At 52.0% G+C, this 16727-nt stretch overlaps 3 protein-coding genes across 3 annotated transcripts; 1 reads left to right on the forward strand and 2 right to left on the reverse strand.

The window, feature by feature from the left end:
- Positions 1 to 56: 56 nt before the first annotated feature.
- N7532_008391 (elongation factor 2) lies at positions 57 to 2825 on the reverse strand. Its single transcript, XM_056620883.1, has 4 exons — positions 2794 to 2825; positions 2649 to 2722; positions 149 to 2580; positions 57 to 87 (listed from the first exon to the last, which is right to left on the reverse strand). Exons 1-4 carry the CDS (start codon positions 2799 to 2801, stop codon positions 70 to 72), a joined length of 2532 nt encoding a protein of 843 aa, XP_056471689.1. The 5' UTR covers positions 2802 to 2825; the 3' UTR covers positions 57 to 69.
- Positions 2826 to 4096: 1271 nt separating this feature from the next.
- On the reverse strand, positions 4097 to 13856 carry N7532_008392 (uncharacterized protein; the record flags this gene model as incomplete). Its single annotated transcript, XM_056620884.1, has 3 exons — positions 4097 to 13658; positions 13715 to 13750; positions 13801 to 13856. 3 exons carry the CDS (start codon positions 13854 to 13856, stop codon positions 4097 to 4099), a joined length of 9654 nt encoding a protein of 3217 aa, XP_056471690.1.
- Positions 13857 to 14135: 279 nt separating this feature from the next.
- On the forward strand, positions 14136 to 16459 carry N7532_008393 (OSTA/TMEM184 family protein; the record flags this gene model as incomplete). Its single annotated transcript, XM_056620885.1, has 7 exons — positions 14136 to 14281; positions 14384 to 14401; positions 14464 to 14517; positions 14593 to 14680; positions 14741 to 15784; positions 15858 to 16234; positions 16318 to 16459. 7 exons carry the CDS (start codon positions 14136 to 14138, stop codon positions 16457 to 16459), a joined length of 1869 nt encoding a protein of 622 aa, XP_056471691.1.
- Between the last annotated feature and the right edge of the window lie 268 nt (positions 16460 to 16727).

The raw sequence follows: 16727 nt of genomic DNA on the forward strand, positions 1-16727 counted from the left end.
CATCAATCTCATAAAAAAAGATTCCATATTTGACTACCGATAGTGCAGTCCGACCGGCCGTTAGACTTTTTACAGCTTGTCGTAGTACTGTGAAGAAATTAATTAGCAGAGGAAACCAAGGCGGAGGGGATTGATGATTAAAACTTACGTTCTCGTAGCCGGGAACAGCCTCCTTGAGACCCTTGCGCTTGCGCATCTCCTGGACGACCTGACCGGGCTTGGTGGTGGTGTCCAGGGGAGAGCCACCGGGAAGGATGGCCCAGTGGTCGAAGACGGACTGGGGGAAGGCCTGACCACCGGTGGCGGAGCGCAGATCGGCGGGGAAACCGAAAGACTCGTTGACGGGCAGGTAAGCCTTGACGTTGAACAGAGGAGTACCGGGACGCTGCTCCTCGGCGTAGACGTGACCACGGCGGCGGGTGAGGACACCGTAGATACCACCCATAGCCTGCTCGGGGACCTGGATCTCGACGTTGAAGATGGGCTCCAGCAGACCGGGCTCGGCCAGCATGGTGGCGGCGTACAGGACACGACGAGCAGTGGGGATGATCTGACCACCACCACGGTGAATGGCATCAGCGTGCAGGGTAACATCAAGGATGTTGAAGCGGACGGAGCGGAGGGGCTCCTCAGCGACGGGACCCTCACGGGTGGCCCACTGGAAACCGGAGACAACGGAATCCTTGATTTCGTTCAGGTACTGCACGGCCTTGGTCTGGTCGATAAGCAGGTTGGCACCGGTGGTGTCGGGACCGAAGCACCAAATCTTACGGGCATCGGTGACATCCCAGCCGTACTCGTCAGCCATGACACGGGCACGAGCCTTGAAATCGTCACGGGGAGAGATCTTGCCAGACTCGATGGCCAGGGAGACATCCTCCTCGATGGGCTGAGCGGTCAAGTACAGGCGGTTGTGCTTGTTGGGAGACTTAGACAGAGCAGTCATGCTGGACTCAGCAGTGACGGTCTCACGGTAAGACACAACAGGGTCGGAGATACGGAGAGGGACACCAGCGTGGTCCTCCTCAAGATCCTTCAGACAGATCTCAAGGTGGAGCTCACCAGCACCAGCAACGACGTGCTCACCGGACTCGTTGATCATGGTCAGGACACAGGGGTCGGACTTGGACAGACGCTTGAGACCCTCGACCAGCTTGGGCAGATCCTGGGCGTTCTTGACCTCAACGGAGCGCTGCACGACGGGGGAGACGGAGAACTTCATGACCTTCAGGTTGTGGGCGGTCTCGTCGGTGGTCAGGGTACCGGACTTGAGCAGGAACTGATCGATACCGACCAGACCGACAATGTTACCGGCGGGGACATCCTCAATGGGCTCGACAATACGACCCATCATCAGAACGGTACGCTGGATGGCCTTGATGAACAGGTCCTCCTTCTTGCCGGGGGTGTAGTTGGGGCCCTGGATGCGGACCTTGACACCGGACTTGACGGTACCGGCGTACACACGACCGAAGGCGTAGAAACGACCCTTATCGGAGGTGGGAACCATCTTGGAGACGTACAGCATCAGAGGAGCGCTGGGGTCACAGTCGCGGATACCCACGTAGGCCTTGTCGTCCTGGGGACCCTCGTACAGAGTCTCGGCACGGTACTTCTGGGCAGTGACGGGGGAAGGCAGGTGGATACAGATCATCTCAAGCAGAGCATCAGCGGCAGGCAGGAACTTGCGCATGATGACCTTGAGCAGCTGCTTGCCCTCGAGGTCCTTCTCGTCGTTAGCGAGCTTGATCTCAAGCTTATCAAGCAGAGTGCTGATCTCGTCGCGCTTGTTGTGGTTGACAGCAGCGAAGATCTTGAAGATGGGGTCCAGGATGAACTGGTTGAAGGCACGCTCAAGGGGCTTGCCGTCAGCCTCGGACTTGTTGGTCCATTTCTTGGTCTTGGGGTTGAAGTAGTTGTCACCCCACAGACGCTCAAGCATCTTCTTGCGGTCGACACCGAACTTCTTGGCGTACTTGACGGCGAACTGGCGGACAGTGAAGCACCAGCCGTGCAGACCGGAACCGAAGGCAATAGTACCTCTGTCGGGGTAGACCTGGACGTCACCAAGAGACTTGTCGAAGTAGGTGGAGATGATGACGTTGACGGACTCGACAGTACGGGAGAAGGACTGGTACAGATCCTCCTTAGTGCACTGCAGCTCAAGCAGAGCACGGTCGACCTTGTTGATACACAGGACGGGCTTGATGCGCTCAGTCAGGGCCTGACGCAGGACAGTCTCAGTCTGGACACAGACACCGGAGATACAGTCGACAACGACCAGGGCACCGTCAGTGACACGCAGGGCAGCGGTAACCTCAGACGAGAAGTCAACGTGACCAGGAGAATCGATCAGGTTGATCAGGAACTCGTGTCCGTCGACCTTCTGGGGGATCTCCTTAAGATCCTCCGGGTCGGGGAACTTGGCGTACAGGGAGATGGCAGTGGACTTAATGGTGATACCACGGTCCTGCTCATCGGGACGGGTGTCCATGTAACGACCCTCACCGGCCTTGGCGGCGGAAATGATACCAGCGCGGTGGACAAGGGCATCGGACAGGGTGGACTTTCCGTGATCGACTAATAACGGGCATGGATGATTAGCTGATGGATCCTGGACAAATATGCTGACGCTGGGGAAAACCTACCGTGAGCAATGACGGACATGTTCCGGATGTTGGCCGGCTTGTCCATCAGGGCACGGATCTCCTCAAGAGTGAAGCTGAACGAGGGCCATGTTAGCTTCTCCTTCCGAGAAGTAAAAATTTCACGATGAGGATTGCAGGGACTTACTTGACCATCTTGGCGGTTGTTTCCTCAAATCAGCCCTAGAGGCGGGGTAATGAGAAAGTAAGATAGAGAAAGAGCAACACACACAGATGACCGAGACCGAGAATGAACTCGAGTACGATCAAGAATGCCTATGTGCAACTGCTCCTGGAGGAGGGAAGGGGATGAGAGGGGAAAGAGGAAAAGAGAGGAGGGGGAAAAGTGGGAGAAAAAAAAAGAGCGCGAAAGTGGGGACTTTTTTCGCCCCGCCCGGTTTTGTGCGTTGCCCTCCCGCCCACCTCATTTACACTCGCTACGTTCCAACGTTCCAGCTAACTAATACGTTCTGGTCGTTTGGCTTTTCTATCAAACCTGCATCTGAGTTTTATTTTTATGCTGCATTTTCCAGCTCGTCTTTCTGAGCTCCCCGGAATAGACTCATGTGCCCGCATCCGTGGTTCTCCGAAGATCTATTTTGTCGTCTGTCATGGCTACCCGAGTCCAGAGCTCTCTTTTGCCACCGGAGCTCCTAGCCCCAGCTATCCCGTCGCAGCTGCCCATGTCACAGCCAAATCATCAATTCTTCGGAATATTTAATAAGACTCTTTTCTCAATGCCTCGCAGTCACCATCAAACCTTGCAACACGGTGCAACCCAGCCCCGCCTTCACCGCCCGGCGCGGGGTGCAATCGGATTACTAATACCTGCATGCCCATGCACGATGCAAAGGATCCCATGGCAATTTTTCTCGAACTGGAGTAACTGCTATCTACATTTGCATGGATAGGATACCCTATTCAAGTGGAAACTGAAATTAGTCTAATACGGCAGAATACTCGGACAATATACCACTCCCATGCCTTAGAGTGGTAACCCGATCGTATCGGAGGCGGTGGCCGTTGCAGGATCACAGATTGGATGGCTACCCCACGTCGACCGGGCCAGCCATTCCTTAAATATTTGAATCAATTACGCCCGTTATGGCCTAGAGGAAACAACCTGGAAAAAAACCTCTACTGGGTCAGTCTCATTAACAATTCGAAGTTGTACATGGTAGACCTGGCTGCGGAGAGCAGACAATATATTGAATTAAAGATGAGTGCTTCCTTATGGACGGCCATTGATCGCCCTAAAACACCGGAGCAAAGAGCAAAGGGGTATGTTGTACAAGAGTGGCCTCAAAAGGAATGAAGTCGGGTCAAAACCCAAAAAAAAAAAAAAAAGAAATTAATCATTATAATGATAATGATGATGAAAAAAGAAAAGAACTGCAATTGCCCAATATTGACATGAAACATGAATGGTCCCAAACTCCATAAAAATGCATTTATGATCCCAAGATCGTCTCGTAGGCATCCTCCACCTCCTTCGCAATCTCCAGAAGCGTCACAATAATAATCTGATGCGTGACGTTGGGCAGCTTGTCACGCTGCAACCCAATCCATTCCAGTGGCGGTGTCGCCTCGCCCATGTCGCGCAGCTGCGGCGTTTCGATGATGGGCGGCTCCAGAGCTGTGTAGGTATACTTGGACTGTGGCACATTGACCACGGCGGTAATCTTTTCCCGCTGTTCGGGACCAGCGCCAGCCCCTTCGGCGCTGCCGGTGGGCCCACCGGTGATGCGAACTGCCGATGGTGGTAGGGGTTTCCCAAGTCGAGAGGCGAGTGCGCGCGAGTGAGTCTCCCACATGTCGCGGATGAAACTGATGCGCGAGTAGTTCCAACCAACATCCACTTTGCCCTCGAAGGTGCTGCGGAAGATATACTCGATCTCTTTGGTCCCTGGAACCTGCCAGGTCTCCATAGTGGCCACCAGTCGGGGCACCCTCAGAATGGTGCCGCCTCGAGAACCAGCGGCGCGTTGGGCAATCTCATCCACCGACAGTTCTTCCAGCTGGGCGGAGCTGGGGCGACTGATACCGGAAAGCGCCACCCGGAGCTGGCCTAATGTAAGGCCCAGAGCACTATGGATCTTATTGGATTCCAATGAAACGGCAAACCGAGCTTGGGCATCAAAAGCCTCAACCTTGAAGATCTGGTTGTCAAAGAAGGTGCTTGGGAACGCACCAAGATTGACATGGCGAATGCTGACAACCACCCCGGTATGCAGTGAGATAGGTGCCCGCTCAGACTCTTCGTCGTGCCTAGCGAGTTCTTTCGTTTGGGCATCCATCCGAGCAGGGACGGCAGTTGATTTGCGCCGAAGGTATCGCTCCACCTCGCATAGAGATGCCTGATACGCGGACTGTTTATCCTGCACCAGTCGCTGCCAGGCCTGGTAGAGAGCAAGTGCCTGGGAGGCTGTCAAGGACGTGCAGAAGACCTGAACCTCGTCTCCCTCCAGGATACTGAAAAGTCGCTGGCTGTGCTCCCCGGTGGCCTCGCGCACGTTATACATCAAGAAATCGAACATGGCAATATGTGCAACCAGGAAAGGCTGATAGTCGAAAGACACCTTGGCCTGAAGATGGTGAAAAGCAATTGAAGCCTGGATGAGAGGAGTATGTCCAGCCTTGCGGGTATCCTCAGGCCATTGGATTGAGGTGCGAACCTTGAACGTCTGGAGCTCAACCACACCACTCATGCGGCCCTTGCTCTCGATGCTCACGCTATCAAAGTTGATGCACATGCTTTGTTCGCTGTCAGAGGTCTTGTTTGATGAAACCCACACATTATCTATCGTGAATTGAGCCCTGCCGAGTGTGGAGCCCAAGTCCAGTTGTATTTCCAGCTTCTCGATGGCAATAGTGGTATTCCAGGGGAAGGCCGATGCCGAAGCAACCTGTTGGTATCGCTGGACAATATAAGGCTGTTGTGTCTCAGGTGACGCTGGCTCTGGGGTTGCGCTCGGGCTAGATTCATCATCGGATGGGAGCCAGATTTCCCGGAACAGTAGAGAATCTTGGACTTGCTTGGCGTTCAGCGAGACTTTCATAGGACTGACCCTCAAGATGGCGGACATCCCACTTGTTCGACCGAGATGTTTACTGTTCATGAGTGACAACACCATAGACTTGACCTCGAAGCTTGCCGTAGACTCGTTGGAGTATACGTGTTTTACTGAAGCTTCAAGTTTGTTGAATGCCAAAGACAATGCAAGGAAACGACCTTGTTCCGGAGATTGCACAGTGTTGACAGTCACATAAACACTTTCGAACCGTGCTGTTGCTGCAACCCTGGCAATCGGTTGGCAGCTTAGACTGAATTCCTGCTTATTGAACAGCAGCCCAAGGTTGACCTTGCACCGCCCAAGAATTGAGGTGGGATCCGGTGCTCCGAACGGAGTCTCTTGCATGAGCTTCTGTGGTTGCAATTTGGACGGAGTAGAGGGGCGACGAGGCCGAATCTGCTGGCTCTGCTGGTTCTGTTGCTCGCTCATGATTTCCTTGACCGTGGCAGTCATCTGTTTGACTAGCGGGACCAATGTTGGATATAACACATTTGTGGATGGATCCACCTTCAGTTCAGCGTTCAGGGCGGGATCATCTGTCCCGTTGTCCTCGAAGTGTACTTTCAAGGCCACTCCAGGTGCACGAAGAGTTGCTGTAGTTGCCGAATCACCTTGAACGAACTGTCCGTACTTGCCTTCTGCGAGACGGCTGCCCTTAAGGGTGGCAGTCAACAATGTTTGAGAATCGTGTCCTTGTTTGCCTTGAAGCGAGACGGTTGCACCAGCAAAGTCAACATCGACAAAAACAGATCGCAAGCGACGGTTGCCAAAAAGGCAACGGTCCTTGTTGCTGCTCTCATCATCTGGGGCCGGTTTTGTGGCCCAGGCAGCTTTGCCTTCTCGTAGCGCCTCAGATGCAGTGGCAATCGAATTTCGAATCATGTTTCCTGGAATAATGAATTCAGATGTCGCCCGAATGTCGAGAGACTTGCCAGCAGCATGGAAAGCTAGCCATATGTCCCTGCCACTGGAATAATAGGCAACGTTGAAAACCAGCTCGGGCATGAGAGCGGAGTTCAGAGAACGTTTCTTCCTGTCTGCGCGGTATGGTACCATTTGCAGTTGCATATCTCCAATTCGAAGCTTCGCTGCATTTTTCTTCTTGTTGGACAGCTCAACCTGCTGGATAGAAAAGACCAGATCCTCGGGCTGGCGACCCACGCCATTGGACAGTGATGAGGACATGTTCCATGCAACTTGAATGTCTGTGAACTGTAAAGAGTAAAGAGCGTTCAGGAAGGTCTGTGGCGTAGCATCATCATTGACATGGATTTCGGGCGCCGCGGACGGCGTTTCTGGTACCTTGGTCTGGTTACGGTGCCGCAGCCTTCTAAGCCGCTTGACCTCGTGAGACAGATCCAAAGTCTTAATCCGCTCTTGAGTATAGATCGCAATGTCGACTACCAGAGCAGCCGTCTCCGCGAAAAGCTCAATGTCGAACTTGTTACTCGTGAAATGATATGCTCGCATAACTTCCCCATTCTCACGGACAGTCGAGGTTCCAAGCAGTTTGACCGCCGCAGAAAGCCCGCCATAGAACATGCTTCTGGATTTCTCGCGTCTGCGTAGCTCGAAACTGATCTGAGAGGCATCCACGCTGAACTCCGGGTACTCCATAGAATATCCACGATCAAACCCATTTTGGAGCCGCATCTGCATCATGCCCAGACTGAGTGACATCTCTGCAGCGTAGCTTCTCCCTTTCAAGCCAGGAGCGATGGCGTGAATCTCAATGCCGGCCATTGTAAGACGAGACTTGTACAGAATGGTGGAAGTTTCTGAAGTTGACTTGGGCTTTGGGGATTTCTTGTGCAACGCGAGCACGTCACTTAGATGGGAGGTGAGGACGTCGACGTTCTGCTTGAGGTCCGAGAGAAGATGAGAGACATCGGAACCGGTCAAAACAGCCAGAAGACTGCGTACGGCACTGGCCTCCAGCTGGATGAGCTCAATGGTCATATCGACTTCCACCTCTTTGCGATCCGGTAAAAGGTTTGCAAGAATTCGACCATTGGTAGGAGGTATCTCAAGAACTGACAAAGTACGAGATTTGTCGCCATCGCCAGAAATGAATTTATGTGAGTTCTTCTTGACATCAAAATCAACTTCAATCTTGGATGTTTCAGTAGGCATGACCGACATGCGTGCCACGTCGCCGACAATGAGATATGTCAAAGATGGTAGTAGGCTGAAGCTCAGTTTGTAATCATCCAAAAACATCGCGACATTGATATTGTCGTGAGTTGGCTTCTTGGAAGCGACTGAAGTCTGATCGATTTCTCGCTTAGGAAGCTTGAAGTTATCAACGAGCCGTCGAATGTACCAAACTTCATCCTCTATCAATCGATCAGCAGTATGTGCCAAGCTGACTGGGTCTTGCATAATGTTAAAGCGAAGCTTCTTGCAAGAACCAGTTGCCTTCCACTCTTGCTTGCATTCAATTGCATCCTCTTCGGAAAGCAGCGAGAGATATAAGTAAGGTTCAGCAATCCTTGTGAGCATCAGGGTGGTGGATTGGCCCAAAAGCTCCGATGAGCATGCTCCAGCAGTGAATAGCAAAGCAATCTTTTCGTTGGTGGCGGTTTTAGTTCCAAAAAGGCTGTGTACAATGGAACCACGCAGAGCTTTAGACACCAAAGCAAGTTTGACATTGACTCCATCAAGAGTGATAGAACCAAAATCCGTGCCAAACATGAAATGCAGCTCGGTGGGCTTCTTTTCTGTGCTCTTGGTGGGTTCTTTCGCAGATGCAGTCTCAAGTGTGACATTTGACATAACTTTCAAGACTCCTTCGACAAGATCCACAATCTCCCATCGCAGGCGCAGCGCCGCAGAAGCACTGTATAGTTGACAACTGACAATCTCCTTGTGTTGTTCCGGGTGCTGCCCTTGCACTGCCATGCCTGGGATGAGTGATGTGATAATTGACAAGTTCTCGACAATAAGATCACTTTCTCTTGGGCCCGGGTCCAGAAAAAACCCGAAGGTCTTAATTGTGCATGACAATGAGAGGGACGGCTGTATTGTTGCACTCTGAGGCTCTGGCGTCGACCAGATTCTGCGCATGACATAACTTTTCTCGACATGAGCGAGGTCCCAGGCTCGCCACTGGTCGAAGCCAGTCAAGACTGTAGATTTTGCATTTGGAGGCAATTGTAATCTTTCACTTTGACAATTTCGCTCAAGCTCTCGTTTGAGATGCACTGGCAAGTTCTTGTAAACATTGCGAATGCGAGAAATAATTTTCCACGAATCGTGTTGTCGCAAATGGGACGAGGTAACTCTGAGAACGTAAGATATACGAGTCAAAAAAGTCGGGTCTGGAATATCCGCGGCGGACTGCGTGACGAAGTAGATCAACAGCTGTAGGCGTCTTTTGCTGGAAGAGGAGATGTGTTGGAATGATGATGCCACCGAATCAAACATTGTTGTCGCTCGACGAACAAGTGAAGCTAGGCCCTCAACGGACTTGGCTGAGGTGACTGTGTTGAAATGTCGCATCTGGAGATGGGAGCGGATATCGGGGGTTGTCACCAGCCAGAAATTCATGTCACCCAGGTCGCAATTAAACACGGCTTTCTCTTCGAATGCGTCTGCTCGGCTACCCTCCACGGCGATGGCAGCGTGCTCCGCCGCGGCATGAACTGTGATACCCTGCTTGAGGCCTTCAAGTAAATCTCCTTTTTGTCGCTGAACCCTTCTTTGAAACTCTGTTCGAAGCTGGTGAAGCTCAATGGTGTAGATGTCTTGAAACTTGATTTGCCGGTTTTCGGGAGACACGGTAACGTCAACTAGTCTTAGCTGTATGGTTGGAATACGCAGCGAGACAGCAGTGGTCTTCTTCGGCTGACTCATGGATTTGTCGTAGCCCACAATGTCGGAAATGACATCTTTCTGAAGAGAATCCATGATTTGAATTGGATGCTTGGGCTCCAGTCCATCAAACACAGAAGCCAAACTGTAAAGAAACCTTGGTGTACAGAATCCCCTGATCCCCAATGGCAAATCAATGGCTAAGTTGACATATGTGGTTTGATCATCATCGAAAGTAAGGAACATGGATCTGTTGCTTGTCTCAGTGTCCTCTTTCTCGAATTCCTCTCTGTCCATCGGCGACGGGAGTTCTGATGTATCGAGAGAAAGTTTGTAATATGAAAACTGTGGTAAAATCCACGGATTTGCATCTCTGATCGCACCCGAAGAGTATGGAACTGCCCTAGGAGTAAGGTAGCCAGTGCTCTCGCTGTCTCTTGTCCGACTTGCCCAACTCGCATCCCGAACAGGCGGATCTGGTCTTTGTGTGTGTTCTGAGCTAGACAGGGTTCGCAGTTTATGCTTCGCAGCGTTGGCACTTCTTAGGCTCGATGTCTCAGAGGGAACCAGGAATCCTCTAGAGCTGGTGCTAGGCGTCTGAGTCCTTGCGGACTCCCGGTATGACGGTACACTTCTTGAGTCAAACCTTCCTTGAATAGGCTCTGGCATTGATGGAATCGCCATTGTAGGAGGAATATCATCCTTTTCATGAGGGAATGATGACGTTGGCCCAATCTCCTCCCAATCGAAAAGAAGCCATTGCGCTCGGTGTGTTCGTTGGTCATGAGCCTTGATATGTTCCTGTTGAAGACGACGATGCTCTCCGATGTCTTTCTTGCGCGAGGCCATTCTGAGCCCAATCGTCGATTGAACAAGACCAAGTGACTTGACAATTTTCTCGGGCGAACGAAGAGCCTGGGCCACATCATTGCGATCAACGGCAGCGATTGTGATGTCAGGAACCAACAAGCTCATTCTTTTCGAAAACTTAGAGTTGGCCCAGTCATTGAAATTTGTCGTGATAGGGCGAGTTTTGAGGATTACAGCGACTTGATCCATTAACACGGAGATATGAATGGAGCTAATCTTCGCTCTCAGGAAAGTCACGTCATGTAGGATAGGAGGGAAAAGTGGAGAAAGGGCATTCTCCTCGTTGTCGAATGAAAAATCAAAGCTTTTGAGGCTAGAAGCCAGGCATTGAAGAAACTCTGTAGTGCATTCTCCAAGGATCCGCCCGACATCAAAGTCCCAGTTGCAAACATAAGTCGGCTCTGTGGGTGGAAGTCCGAAAAGACGATGACCGTAGGCCGAGACACCATCAATGAACAGTTGAGTTCCTGATATTGACGTTGAGCCATCCTGCTGGGCTGATTGCAGGTCAATCTTGAGCGGACTGATCGAAAGCTGCATGTCCATGTAGTAGTTGGTGAAGCGCAAGTCTACTTCGAGGGATGCAGCGCACAGTCGGGAGCATTTCAGATGATCATATATGCTCTCCGGAAGCAGGGCACAAGGACTGTCCACGGTGACATGGACAAGCACATCCATATCATTGGATTTCCGATTCGGATTGATTCCCGTGGGGTTTGAATGTGGTTCATCAGCATAGACCATATCTTGATATTCCTCGAGGGTCTTGAAATGCATCTCTTCCCCAAAGTAGTTTTCTCGTACAGTCATAAAGCTCTTTATCAAGAACCCATAGAGATACAGCTGGGGCGAACCTCCATCAATATTGAGGATCAGAGTGTCCGTCAACTCTGGCGAGGTAATATGGAAATAGTTGTAAGACCCATCAATGAAGAGCTGGTCTAGTGTGGCCATGGATTTACCTGGCAGGAATGCATGCAACGTATCCCAAACAGGGGTGAGATAATCCACGCCTCCTTCTTCAAGGTTGACCTTGAAATCTACGGCATTCTGGTCGGGCTGGTATTTGTTGAGCGGAATCATCACAGTAGACGTCAACTTCCGTCCCTTGATGACAATGAATCGGTTATCCTCCAAGTCGGTCGGGTTGCTGATGATGTTTCGGTCGTTCACGTTCACATAAAGCTGAACATTCGAGAAAACAAGGTCGATGGTATAGATGAACGGCACAAAGGTATAGTAATCAGATGGCGGCCCCGATGCCCAGTCGCTCACAAGGTCGGTCAACAAGAAAATGTGATCCCGCAAAAGGAATAGCTCTAAATCATGACTTTCGACAGTGAAATTCCATGAGCGAAGATTGTTCCAAACGAGAGGATTTGACAAGTCGCATGTCACGAGCTGCCGAGAACACTGCCAGAGAAGTCCATGGTTCACACTTGAAGACAGTTTTGATTCTCGCAGGTCGAGGGTCAATTCATTGTGAAATCCTAGGGTAGAAGCTACCATGTCCATGGCATAGTTGATGGAAGAATCGGGCCCCACGCGAAGAGATAGCCAGCCAAAAGGACGAATGTCGGGACCGAGATGTCCTTTTTCGCCTTCTTTTGGGCGGGACTTCCGCCCCTCCTGTTGCATTTTCGCCTTCGAGGATCCCCGGATGGCATCAGCGCGGCCTTTCCACTGCCAATCTTTTGATTGCTCTCGAGTGGGAATGCGAAGGGTAAGCTCGGAGACGATCTCGATACGCAACTTGAATGCAGTGCTCTGTCTCAATACACCCGGTGCCAGCTGCTCTGCAGGGTCGGAACTCCGATAAAAGTTCGGGAAGAAGACATTTTGCGAGCCAACTCTTTCTCTATCGGCCCATGGTCCGTAATTGATGGTACCGCCATCGATCTTCATGTCAATGCCCCATTCTGGAGGGATTGCATGGTTGATGCTATTCTCAATACCCCGGTCAGGCTGCGTTGACGCCAAGGGCTGAGGACCAACCCGCCCTGGAATATCCCAGAAATAGGTCAAATCCAAGCTGGGGCTGTCGATTAATGTTGAATACCTCGCATACTCAACCGAGTTCCATTGTTCATGGTCATCGGCATCAGCATGGTCCAGGTACCGGGACAGTCCGGTCCAGTGCACCTCCGGAAACTCTGCCTGGCTCCTGGGCATGTTTTCTGCTTGCTTGATACTGGCATGGAAAGACTCCACGGAAGTTTGGAAATAAGGGACAAGATCACGGATTCCATGCCATATCTTGCGCTTGTGAAATCGGTAGCTGAATGGATTCTGACGTTTCCTGGTCTGAGAGGGGTCCTCCTGGTCCGCGGTACTCAGGACTTTGGCTGCTGCCAGCTGAGTCCGCTTGAAATCGGGATTCGGTCGCATCTGGATGACAGGATGGTTAAACTTGAACGCAAAGAGTTGTCGGTAGAGGTCAAGAGGGCCCGCATTGCAGGCGGCGATAGTCCCCGTCGCGCTATCGAAAGTGGTGGTCAACACAGACCGAGTGTTCTCATTTCCAAGCACTATAGCTCCCTTAGTACAGTCCAGCTTCATAGGAAGGAACTCAAGCATAGTCGAAACAGACTCCGACAGCTCGGCCTGGCGAATATCTGTTTTTCGGGATCGCAGGTCGTTTGCCTCAGCGGTATGGCGATCTGACGAATCATCAGAGGCCGGTTTCCTTCCGTCTCCAGGCCGAATATTGACTGTGCTGTTGGTCCGCTGACGATCCGGAAAAGCTGGGGCATAGAGACTATTCTCGTCCTCGTCCGATCTGGCGCCTTGTGTATAGCCAAACCCTGCCAGGATGCTATCATATGCCGGACTGCGGTTGTATATAAACCACTCCAACCCATAGACCTTAATTGAAACGCGACAGGGAAGTTCAGTAGCCTTTTCCACGCCGCCTTCTTCTCCACGGCCATTATCCTTCTTCTGGTCACCAGCAGTGCCGCTTGGCTTCTCTTCAGATCCGTCCAGGTCACCTGTCTTGCGCCGAACTTCTGAGAGATCTGTCCGCTCCACATTGCGTTTCCAATACCTCCATGTTACGAACCCGCCATGAATGAAGATTGTTTCGTTTTCGCCATGATATCGAATTCCCTTGAAGAATACCCTCCCACCAAGCAATGAGACTTGAAGCGCATTTATATCGACGTAGACGCGGTAATAGTGCCAGGTGTATGCGCGGATTGCATATGATAGGAGAGTCGCGAACAATCGGTTGAAGTAGAGAAGGAAAAACAAGGCACTGTCTCGATTAGCAACCAATTCCAAAATCTCCAGTCAATGTTCTCATATACTTACAGAATTAATGAGACGATAAGCTCCAGAAGAAAAAACCTAGGGCGATCAGTAAAGCGACTTTCCGGTGGGCAGGAGCTCCGACAAACCAATTAAAGCTTGGGTCCGGCGTCAGGTACGACGCCGTCAAACTTGTGCTGGCCATTTCTGCGTGGGTCCGCCAGAGGGTACGAGCATCGTCAATAAGACAAGGCGACTCGCGACCGATGAGTCCGGCAGTGCGCGCTTGTGGTCCCTGCAATCGCGGCGTCGGAGGCAGTCGCGGATTGCGGGCGTAAGGCGGTGTCTCGAGAAGATCGTCATCGGAACACGCCTCCTCCTTTCGAGAGTCGACGAGCTCCCACCCAGTTGGTTTCGCAACTTAGGCGGATCCATATCGCGCCTCTGTTGACCTTACGATATGAAGTGGCATTGTGTCTAAGCAATGCGGCCTCTCGACCCGCGCTCTGTCAACTCTCAGAACGCGATTATGAAGACCCCTCCGACTGGAGGTACTGGCTCGAGCCTGGCTCGAGCCATCATTATCACTTCCGGCGTGGCAGCTCTAGTGGCTTCGCTTCTTTCTCTGGTGTGAGTACTTACTTTCTCCTGGGAGCGGGGCTACGCTTTGCGTGTCGGGTGAACGACCGTCGTCATGAGCTCTTGAGCTAACAAGCTACTCCAAATCCACAGGTCGATATGGTTTCAAACGTATGACCTTCCGTCCGCGACTACAACAGCCCCTCGAGGCCGCAAGCTAACCTCTTCTTCAGCAAAAACTATCGCAAACCATTGCTCCAACGATACGTCGTCCGCATATTATTGATGTTAGTGTTTGGTGGTAGCCTATGGCTCAGGGGGGAGGGGGGAATGTGCTCGGAAACAAAGCTGATTGTGAACAGGGTGCCCATCTACGCGGCTTCATCGTGGACGAGCATTGTGTCGCTGAAGGCGGCGCAGTTTCTTGATCCGATCCGTGACATTTACGAGGTGTGTGGGTTTGCTCCGAAGCTAGGCAGATCGGATCGTTCTAACATCCAACACTCACAGGCCTTCACCATCTATACCTTTTTCCAACTCCTCATCAACTTCCTTGGAGGAGAACGATCGGTGATCATTATGGCCCATGGCCGTCCGCCGGTTTCCCATGCTTGGCCGCTGAACCACTGTCTCAATAAGATTGACATCTCCGACCCACACACATTTCTGGCTGTGAAGCGAGGTATCCTGCAGTATGCCTGGCTAAAACCCATTCTGGCACTGATATCAATCGTGATGAAGGCAACAGACACCTATGAAGAAGGGTATCTGGGCATTACTTCGGGTTACCTCTGGACAGGCATTGTGTACAACATCAGTGTTACCGTTAGTCTTTATTCCCTCGCCATGTTCTGGGTGTGCCTACACGACGACCTTACCCCATTCCGCCCCATCCCCAAGTTCCTCTCTGTAAAGCTCATTATCTTTGCATCATATTGGCAAGGGTTCTTCCTGTCCATTCTGCAATGGCTTGGGGCTATGGGCAACGGTCTTGCCGGATATACTCCAGACAACCTCGCGGCAGCCATTCAAGACAGTCTCATCTGTTACGAGATGCCTATATTTGCCATTGTACATTGGTATGCATTTTCATGGCACGACTATGCTGACCCGACCATCTCAGCGGCCCGGCTGCCAGTCAAATATGCATTGCGGGATGCCTTTGGGGTCCGCGATCTGGTGGAAGACACCAAACTCACCTTGCAGGGCGACAATTATGAGTATCGTCTCTTCGACTCTGGTGACAACGTCATTGCGCATGAAGAATCTCATTCACGAGTCAAGCGAGTCATGGACGGGATGCGATATGAGCGTGGTGGCAAGGCGAAGTATTGGATTCCCAAGCCCGGCGAAGCCAGCAAGCCTGGCGAAATCAACAGCCGCACGCCACTCCTCGCAGGCGGGGACTCGAGTCAACGCGGCCGAAGCGAACGCGGGAGTCGCACTCCGACCGAACGGTATCGGTCATCCTATAGCGAAATTGAGATTTCGATGGATGACGAAGACGAACGATTGTTTACGAATGCTCGAGCGCTGGAGTTTGGAGACTGGAACGTAAGTTGCACTCCAAACCATAGGGGTGTGCAGAAAGTATCAAACACGAAACATGAAAGCTAACATCTTTCAGTATCCCGTCATCACAGCCAACGAAGTCCCCCGAGATCAGCGGCTTCCTCCCAGTCGGAACAGAAGCTACCAAGGATCTTCCCACGTTGGGGGCGATGTGAAGAAGGCCCGCTCACACCGGAAAGGTCGAGCGTCGGGCAGCGAAAGCAGGCATCAGAACACGAGCTCCAGCAAGTCCAGCAAGCATAGTAAGCCCAGCAAGAGCTCGGGGGACGGACCCTTGCAGCGCAATGCCAGCTCCAGCAGCTCGCATCACTCGCACCGCAGCCAGCTTGTGGACCTCGTGGTCGAGAACCATGAGGCTGAAGGCGAGGAGCGAGCTCACGCCCAGCGGGCCTTGGGCTCTTCTTGGGCGGGTGGTGAAACGCGACGATTTTCGTAAGTCTACCCCCCACCCCCCGAACTATTGGTTCACAGCGGCACACGATCATAATTGGATTGACCCTGTTCTCAATTTCCAGGAGGCCATCCGGACAGCCAATCGAGGAAGAGGCCGAAGCTCCGTCGCAGGCAGCCCCAGCCGACCAACTGGACGATCGCGAGCAATCCCAACGCTGGGCCTACGACGGACTGGAGGAGGACCGTAATGTATGGGGCCGATAGAATTAGTGTTTTATATTTTTCTTCGAACGGTCGGCACATCGACCTCAATATTGAATCTGGGATCTACAAATCGTCGTCTGTGTCGTAGTATATGTCGCGGCACGTGAAACCCGGCGTGAAGCGAACCCTTGGAGTCAACCCGCCCTCATAACGAACCGAGTATCCCACCTCGAGTACCCTAAGGTATCCTACAAAATGTACTCTCACGCCTCCGGCCATCTGAATCGAAATGAAACACGTTGGCAACGATGTGCCTTGGACGTGCCTG

The sequence above is a fragment of the Penicillium argentinense genome, assembly GCF_028826775.1.
Source record: "Penicillium argentinense strain IBT 30761 chromosome Unknown utg000009l_segment0_segment0, whole genome shotgun sequence".
In the NCBI taxonomy this organism is placed as follows: domain Eukaryota; kingdom Fungi; phylum Ascomycota; class Eurotiomycetes; order Eurotiales; family Aspergillaceae; genus Penicillium; species Penicillium argentinense.